This window comes from Osmerus mordax, chromosome 22 (assembly GCF_038355195.1).
Source record: "Osmerus mordax isolate fOsmMor3 chromosome 22, fOsmMor3.pri, whole genome shotgun sequence".
In the NCBI taxonomy this organism is placed as follows: Eukaryota; Metazoa; Chordata; class Actinopteri; order Osmeriformes; family Osmeridae; genus Osmerus; species Osmerus mordax.
In genome coordinates this window covers 6834190-6843910 of record NC_090071.1, presented here as the reverse complement: position 1 = coordinate 6843910, position 9721 = coordinate 6834190, and the positions used below count along the sequence as shown (strand labels likewise).

At 42.8% G+C, this 9721-nt stretch overlaps 1 protein-coding gene across 1 annotated transcript; it reads right to left on the bottom strand.

Moving 5' to 3' along the window:
* Nucleotides 1–4370: 4370 nt before the first annotated feature.
* LOC136966152 (inhibin beta B chain-like) lies at nucleotides 4371–8549 on the bottom strand. The gene is made up of 2 exons (XM_067260567.1): nucleotides 8165–8549; nucleotides 4371–5373 (listed from the first exon to the last, which is right to left on the bottom strand). The coding sequence occupies exons 1-2, from the start codon at nucleotides 8547–8549 to the stop codon at nucleotides 4595–4597; spliced, it is 1164 nt and encodes a 387-aa protein (XP_067116668.1). The 3' UTR covers nucleotides 4371–4594.
* Nucleotides 8550–9721: the final 1172 nt, after the last annotated feature.

Genomic DNA, 9721 nt, shown 5'->3' with positions numbered 1-9721 from the left:
GTATTAGCTAAGTATCTGGTTCCACCTGATCTGTCTCCCCAAGCATCACTAAATATGTTTTGCATGGTTATTAGCTTTCCAATTTGTAATTATGATTCACTCTATGGTTCTGTACTGAATTTGCTATAAAAGTCTAATATAATTCTCAGGATCCTCTAAAAGACCATGACTTTTAATAATGTTAATAATATAATCAGCACATGTGCTCTTTGCAGACATGTGTCATACCTAGTGGGGGCTGTTTTGGTTCTGGAGTCTCAGGTTATTTTCAGAGGGTGAAGACATCATAGCCATGACTCATCCTGTCCTTATCATAGCAAGCTGCTCCAGAAGCATCTCTCTGCTGAGTGTTTGGAGCGGGGTAGCTGAGAGGCATGGCTGGCTGTCTGGCGTTCCTTGTCCGGAGACCTGGGTTGCAATCAAGTGGAATGAATGTCTGGAGTCTGACTGGAGAGCCATGTTGATGCCGTCGATGTTGCCTGACCAGAACAAGGAGGGATGATGGAGAGAAGCTATGAATAACAACTCCATCATCAAACATGAATCCCCAGAGTACGTTGTGTGTCTTTATCAAAGTTTGTATGGTAGCCAGTACCAACCCGGTATTCCTGAGGCTATGTCAGTGATGTGTTGTGGTTGTAATGACACAATAACTAAGAAATGTTCCATTGTGTGTGGCCTCCATGGGATCGTTTGAGTTTGAGAAGGTCATATTATCTGAGAACAGTTGTTAGCTTGTATCGTTTTTGAAGGATGAAACTCAAGAAAAGGGGAAATTTGTTTGGTTTCGAAAATGTTTGGGGTTTTGAGCAATAGTGGTTTGTTGATGTCAGGGATAAAATGTCTGGAGATGTACATACTTTGATAACTCAAGTGGAACATTCCTGTCATTCTCCTCAATAAACTCATAAGAACAAGAACCAGAACGTGGTGACACCCTTTTAAACAAGATCCTGCGATTCTGCCTCTAGCTTCAGCTCTACCTTTTTAGGTAGGTCTTTAATGTGGTGCACTGGTATTTTGGACTTGTTATCCTGTTTGCCCTTTTGGCTCAATAAAATGGCCACATGAAATGTTACTGGTATTTAATGGTGTGTTTTCCATTATGTGCATTTGGAGTTGAAAAACAATCGTGAAGAATAGCACTCATCTCATCTTTGTTATTGCTTATCCGCCATGTTTTTGTCAAAAGCTGGGAAGTAGAAGTTATTTTGGAGTCAAATGAAGTGCAGAAACGACGAGGGAGTAGGGAAATGACTTCTTCTGATTATCTAGAAAGTTCCCTCTGCTTGGGTTCAACCATGTATCTGGGCATCTCGTTTGGAATTTCCCTCTCTGTCAAGTAGTGACTCTGCTATTGTTACTCTCTGCTCTTTGTCCCCCCCATACACCTCCTTCATCAGGAGCCCCAAGTCATATATGGACGTAGACTGAAATACTTTTTTTGTGGCTTTCAATAGCACAGGCTTGTCCCTCAGGCCTACCACTTCAGTTGACAGAAAGGCGATTGCTTTTTGTACCTTCCAATCAATCCCATTTAAAGTAGCTAGAAGTTCCTCAGGCCAGACAGGGTGACTGTGTTCAGATGGGTGTGTTGCTGGGGTCTGAGGTTTTGATGGGTTTTTCTGGATGTTACTGTGACGAGCACGTGCTTTGGATGCATTTGTCAATAATGTTAATGTTAATTCAAAATGTTGGTAGTTTTCTGCTGATATCATAAGAAGAATGCCATGTACAGCAGATGAGAGAACTGTCAGAATCCCTGGATTACACACTTGTCAAGTTCTCACTAGAATAGTGGTCAAATGCCTATAAAAGGAAAGTGTATCTTTGTCAAAAAAATGTTTAAGAGTTTTTGTTAAAGAATTCCCTTTAGGCCACAGTATTGTTTCTTCAGCTCTGTGAATTTATGATCTTCTCAAGCCAAAAATTTGATTGGAGAATGACTCTCCATAAATCAACATTAAATATCACTTGGGCCTATGGCTGGCTGCTCCATGTGATTCAAGCTTGATCAGGCTGTCAAAACACTAAACTGTCAGTCTGCCTGCATTGGAAACATGATGTTGAATTGCGTTAAGATCACTGTGGCCCCGGGGATCTGTTGTGTCATTAACATTCCTGCAGCTGAGGTGGGTCTTCTTATGTTCCTCTACGTGATAAAACAGCTCCGTCTGTCACCTGGGCACACTCCACAAACCCTGGGCCTGCTGCTCACAACACTAACAACTACTTACTGCCAGGAACTCAGGAAATCTCCACCCATCTCACTCTATTCCTCTCAACCAGCCTCCTCCCGTACTCTCTCTCTCTTTCTCTCTCTCTCTCTCTCTCTCTCTCTCTCTCTCTCTCTCTCTCTCTCTCTCTCTGTCTCTCTCTCTATTCCTCTCTCCCCCTCTCCCTCATTCCTCACTAACACCAGATGATAGTGTTGACTCATTCTTTCACTGCCAGATTAGGATGGACTGTTTTTCTCTAAAGCATATCATTTCACACAGCTGACAAACACATTTTCATTGCCTTGGCAGACACTAATGGATACATTTGAGGCAATTATACCAGTGATGAATGTTGGAGACATCTCCTGTATTTTGATGGCTAAGAGTTGTGTATCGTTATGTTCCTGGGCTGTGCTGTTCAGTCCTGCCTTGCCTGTGTGATGCGGGAGTTATTTTTTTCACACTCACGTTGACACTGAATGATGTGGTCTTAAACCACACCACAGTTTCTAAACAAACAAGGCCTATAGAGAAACCTAATCTGATGTTATCTGCTAATGCTGCGCAGGCTGTAGATAATTGCTTCTGTTTCCCAATCACTGAGAGTGTGACCTGGGACATGCCACTTGACCCCTTAAGGCCTACCCGGATTCACTCTGCCCTAATTAGCGCTGCTTAAGACTCTGTGTGTCTGAATAATCACCTGTTTACCAGCTGAAGGAGAGCTGGAGAGCCTGTCGAATTATTGAGGTTCATTGGATTTTTTTTTTTTATGTAGAATGTACTTTTCTAACTCATGAGTAGTACCTTTCCCAAAACAAAAACCAGGAGGGAAATTAGGTAATGGAGAATAAGAAATTTATTTCTCAACAGTTACAAAGAACAAAATATTTTAAAAGCATATTCATATCTTACATCAGCTGTACATAGAGTCATGTATTTGATTCTAAATGATTCTGGAACAAGAACTAGAAAACCTAGGTGTATTATAAGTTGATGAAAAAATATGAAATATTCCATTTGTCTATAGGTACAAAATAGAAAAGAGATTGATCTGAATATGGAATCCATAATATTGTACCCTGATACAGTGTTTAGGCCTCTTATATGGTCACAAGTAATTTACAAAATAATGTGATGGCATTGCCATCTTACAATAGCTCAAAATCTTGGCCTCTTTGGTTCCATGATTAGGTATAATACATTTGAACAGCACTCAATTTGCATCTATAAAAATAACTTTTCAATGGCAGTTTGTTTTTACTAATCACGCAACTTTTCAGTGCAAAAATGGTAACAATCTTTCGCTTTGAAGAATAAGCAGAAGATTACATTTCAAGTATTGGTAATAGTTTATAACTAGAACTAAAGTTCAGTTTGTCTGGTGTGGGTCAATACTATACATTGCATAGCTCATGCGGCACTTATTTTTTTAAAGGATTGTGAGCAAGGGTAGGTGCACCACTCTTTAAAGGCATTTCAATCTGCAAGTGCTATCAAATGTGCATTAGGAAGTGCTAAGCTGCACCATAACTAAACTGAGCAATATGGCAACTCTTTACTTTGCTGACTGAAATGAGAAGAATGAACATACTATAGTGTTTGACCTGTAGAAGATATCAGAAGTGAAGCAAAAGAGAACTAGATGTAGGATGTGGTGACATGTACGCTCAGGTTAGGGAGACTGACTCATGTTTTGGTGGCAGCTTCAGCAGATGCTGATGGAAATTTGTCCGAATCATTTTCTGATACGGAGACTAATTTTTCAAATGAATTCACCTGCAATGAAGTTTTCTGTATTTCTGGAGGCTTAATTCTGAAACAGTATTTTGTTTGTAATAATGGACAGTTGCGTTGTTGCAGTCACCAAGGTGTATTCCTGGTTGGAAGTGCTGATGTTGTGGTGTTGTACTGGAGGTGAGGCATCAGTGCTTTCACTAGGGGTTTGTAGAGATAGGTTCATGAAATGTTTGGAATATAAGCTCTCCATTAAAACTTCTTTATCCACTTTCCTCAGAGTGGAGAACTTTCCATTTCCAGAATAGAAAACAGCAACCTTGGAACCATTTTGTTCAAATCCCTTTGAAACAGAAACCAAAATGACTTTGCAAACATGTTTTTACAAAATGGGATTGAATTACACAATGGCAGAAATAATAAAGGCTTTCTACCAGAGAAAATTAACAAACATAAATATATATACAGGTGTTTGTGCAGACATATGTGAGAGTGTGTAGATATGTGTGAATGAGGTTGTGTGTGCATGTGCGTATGCTTATAATAGTCCATAAATATTACTTTGTTTCTATAATTATTTTGTAATATTGTTTTTTTTTCTGATTACAAAGGTCACTAAGTCCACTTAGAATAGAGGCTCAAGCACAGCCGCACTCCTCCACAATCATATTGGGCACATCTCTCTTGACGATGTTGTACTCATCATCAAAGTAGAGCATAGACATGGTGCTGAGCTTGGTGGGAATGCAGCAGGAGTTCATGGACCCTGGACTCATCCCCCTCATGCGGTACTGGTTGACCACCGCTGTGTGGAAGGAAGAGGCTGACCCTGGGACCCCCGCCATGTAGGCTGGGCAGTTCCCCTCGCAGTAGTTCCCAAAGTAGCCCGACGGGGCGATGATCCAGTCGTTCCAGCCGATGAGGCGGAAGTCAATGTAGAACTGCTGTCTGCAGCACAGGCTGCTGCTGCCGTCGCACTCCAGGCCGCGCTTGCGGATGCGGTGCTTGTTGTCGGCCTGCCTGGCGTGGACCACCATGAAGGGCCGGTGGGACTCGTCGTTCTGGTTGAGCAGGATGGGCAACACGGCCAGGTCCTCGCAGCCCTCGCAGCGCACGTCCAAGTTCTGCCGCCGGTCGCCCTTCTCAAACACCATCTGGATGGCTTCCGTCAGGGGGAAGGTGTGCCAGCCGCTGCGCTTCAGCTCCACCCTCTTCTCCACCAGGTTCCACTTGCTGCCCAGGCCAGGCTCCTGGTAGTAGACCTTGATCGTCACCTTCCGCCTGGTGGGGCCCCGGTCCAAGGGAGGGGGCAGGAGCTTGAAATAGAGCCACAGGTTAGCCTGGGTCACCTGCAGGTGCTGGTTCCCCTCATTGGAGATCAGGAAGAAGAGGCTGGACTTTGATGACACCAGCTCATCTGAAGAAAACACAGACAAAAGAAGACTAAGTTAGGACAGTAGGAGAACAGTTGAATATGGTTGAACAGATATCTTGAAAGACAGAATGAGAGGAAGAACCATGCAGATGAATAACCCTCTTGATAAATACCAAGGCTAGCCTGGGGTCTGCCACCACCCAGTGTGCGCACAGGGTTGGACTGATATCCGATGAACAAAACTGGGAACATTTCAACATACTGGTTTCAAATTGAGACCGACAGTTACCATGGTAAGGGAGGTCAAAGTCGGTTTGGCTGTCACCCCCAGCAAACGGATGAGGCAGTGACGTGAACTGCTGCTTCAGAATGGCTCCAAAAAGGATTGAGAGAAAACCGTGTAAACTGGGGGACAGCTTTTAGGAAGCCACCCGGCCTTCACTTTGTCCCATCACGACTCCCAAAGAGACAACTCTGGGTTCAAGCCCACTTGGCCTTGATTCAGGCTGGATATGAGAAGGGGACTTATAAGAGCCAAGCACAAAGCTTCAAAGGCTTTGCTGTGAATGCTGCTGAAAACTACAGCTTACTGAGCCTAACTGGTTACACAATGTGTGCCCTGTGATGTAAAGTAACAACGCATGCTACCGCCAGACATTGAGAGCGCTGCTGTGGCATCACAGGAAAAGAATGATGAAGCAAAAAATACATTTACATGACACAGGCCCTCCCAACCATCACCCCAGAAACCCTGCTCAGCTGTGTAGTATGTGGCTTTAGTTACAACGATCAAACTCTAGTCTAGTCAATGTATGATTTTCGTAGTTGTTTTTTTTTTTTATATATAGGAACACAAAACATAATTAACACATTTATAATGAGTTCAACTGTCCCTGAAACATAAATAATAGTGGGAAGTCAACGGGAAGTTAAAAGTAAAGGAGTAAAGGGATTACTACAGGCTGTGTTCCCAAAACCTGATACCTGTCACCTGAAATTGAACATGCTGGCTGGTGTTGCAGAACAAGCAGGCTCACACTCGAAATCCAACTGAGTGATCTGAACTATGGTTGTCAGGTGACTGAGGGGAAAACAGGGACTCCCACATGTAGGCAACGTTCCTTTGCAGGCCCATCCTCTGAAGCAACAATAACAGGAGCGAGTCTTCACCTGCCGTGCCTCACCAAGCACCACAGACATTCAGGTAAGCTCTGTGTTAACACTCAACAGCTTAGATGTAAGTGGACCACACACTGCCACACCAACACGAAAAGAAAACCCTCAAAATATGTGCTGAGACATTCATCTGTGATATTAATGTTTGGAGGTGGGGGGTGCACCCTGTCTGCTTTGAACCTCATTAGAACGTTATTTTGGTTTGGTAGGCAAGAGATCTGGCTTTGAGACAACTAGAGCCATCTAATAGAGTGAACACCCGGCACGCTGATCCACACCGTCCTCGTGTTGATCGTGTGGGCACAAAATTGATGCATTTCCTTTGAAGTCTTAAACAAAAAGGTGAACTGGATGCTGACTGATAAAAGTCTTGATTTGCTTTTTGTGCATCTTCCTTCCTTTCATTCTGTCTCCTTTCATCAGGGCCACGGTGCCGTATCTGTCACCTACACAGCTGAGACGAGGTCCAAGAATGGAGCCAAGGATCTGTGAAGGACCCTAGTCCCCCTGCATTACATGTGGGAACGCATAACACATCCTGAATTCTAATAGGAAGAAGGGACAGGGAGTTCCCCATTTCAATCTACATTCAGCATGCATGGCTCTGACACAAAGCATTGACCTTATGCTGAAGAAACTCATTCATGGAGACCCATGTGATGTTCTTTACATACTGCTTTCTCATGCCCATGGCCATGTACCCCCTCCCCCTTCCCCTCCCCTCCCCTCCCCCTCTCCCCTCCCAAAAGAGCAGAGGGACTGAGATGCATACAGAGGTTGATAATGCAGACCAGTAATATTCAACGGGTAGTTAAGTTTGGAAGATTGTCTGTCTTTGCAAAGCAAAGTTGTCTCAAGCATTTTTTTGTTTTCACAAGCAAATTCAGTCGCTTTCTCTAAAGATGTTGTTCTGTAAAACACATGGGTTACAGAGAAGCTTTGGTGCTTGGAAAGGCAACAGTTGAACACACGTGGGCAAAGCAGGTGGCACCATTGATCATTTTCCGGCTCCTTTAGAGGAGCTCTGAGTAACTTGTTCTTTGAGCTTGTCCCAATGCCATGCCCAGCTGGCAGCCACTATACCATGGCTTAAACTGCCAACTGGCAGGGAGATGGTGAGGTGCAGGGACTGCTACACGACCCACACAGCATGTAGCTGGCCAACCAAGGTTTGGATTAATCTTGAATGTAAAATTTCAATTTAATCTAAAACCTTTGCTTACATTATTAGAAAGTGATGGTATAGTAATATTATTCACATTATTTTTGTTTCATGTTGATATACACACCCACATTAATTTTGAGAGATATATTTTCAGGTTCCTTGTTAAGTAGCCTCCATATAGCATTTTTATGTCATTTCAAAATGTGTGTTAAGAGCAGATTAAAAAGGTGCTTGACCCAGATCCATGGTCATTTGGTAATTTAACACCAAAACTCATGTTATTAACAATGTTGTATAATTCAAGAGAGTCCTCCCAAAAAGAGAATGGAGACTTTAAATCAATAATTTGTTCCTCGAAAAACAACGAGCTGTTCAACGTGATGAGTTACGACTATAACTTTACTCAACAGATAAATCGATTTACGCGCTTTGTACAGTGTTTTGTCATGGCTGTTTTTTTTTCGTGCAGTAAATGTTACATCAATTACACACCTGTCTCTGCAAAACTGATGATCTCAGAGGTCTCTTCCACGACCTCATTGTTGGTGGCATGTCCGTCAAGGTTCGGGATTTCCACTCTCCCGTCCTCGCGCACTTTCCCGGAGTGAAGTTTCCGAAGCGCAGTCACCATCGCCGCCTTCGGGATGGGATGGGTGATGTTGGGTCTATCCTTCATCTGTAACCTGCTCAGGATATGCCTCTTCACTGCCTCCAGAAAGTCGATGTCCACCCTCCCCGACTCTTCTGGCTGGCCGATGCCACACGACGTGCAAGTATCCTGGGACACAGTGTGCGTCTCAGTTCCAGGAGCTACCGTGCAGTTTATGGAGAGCGCGCAAGCCACAAACAATGCCACTTTAATTATACAGCTACTCATTTTCTTTACCACTATAATTTTGAAGCACGGCGCGGAATAATTATTTAAACTATCAAGGTAAGCTATATAGAGTCCTTTCAAAGTTGTTAACTTCGGTCCAGAATATTTTAACAATCGATATAAAAAAGCCAGTTGTAATATCCAGTCAATTTGTAAATGTCACAGTTGCTTGCTTGTCCTCCATGCGTGTGATAATATATTTCAATTATAAAGGAATTAAATATTATAATTCCTTTCGCAGCAACTCGTATGAAGAATTCCGTTCATCTCGTCTTTGGTCATTCTCAATATCTGTCACTCCGATGACTTCAGAGGCGCATAAGGAGTCAATTCCGTTTTGCTTGTCTGAGTGCCAGAGTGACTGGCTGCACCAGTCTACACTTCAGGCTTTGAAGTATGCCTAACTCAGCTCAATCATCACGCTGTAAGATATACTCAAATGCTTTTTAGTTCAATACCTGGCACATCATGCCATGGTTTCATTGAACTGCAGTCTATATTTAACAACATTTAGAAGCAAAATGTTGAGGTCAAACTAAACGAATAGGGAAGCACCCATGGCTGATGAACAAAAGTCAGGATATTCCATATAAGGGAAAAAGCAGGATGGTTGATCGAATATTTAATATCGGAATTCGCAGCCTCCAGGTTGTCATTTAGTTCTATTTAGCCTTTATTTAGCCTGCGTCCTTTAGAGTTTGATATTGGCTCCTCTCAACGACTCAAGCGATCTTATTTCCAGTGTCAAAATGCCCCGTGCTTCAGCGCAAAGAGGTGTGATCATCAGACGGACCTGTACCATGTCATCTCGACTTGGAGCCCCTACACTGAGCCCCTACTAAACTTTTTATACAAGAAGTTGAAACCACGTGGGACGTCCCACCAACTAGACCTCTCGTATGCTTCGTATGAAGGAGATTATAGGCTACTTAGAAGTAAAGAATACCATCTCCCATCTGGGAAAATGAATAGGATGAAGAGCAAATAGGCAAAGTCTAAGACTACGTGTGGAAAAATATAGAAAGAGTCCTCAAGTCTACATTTTCTATGCATTTCAAGATGCATGACATTTAGCATATCAAAATGTTTTTCGTTGAAAATTAGTCTTTGATTATTTTGAGGCAAAACATTACAATGATATAACGTATTTCAAGCTAAAATCTTGCTGTAAA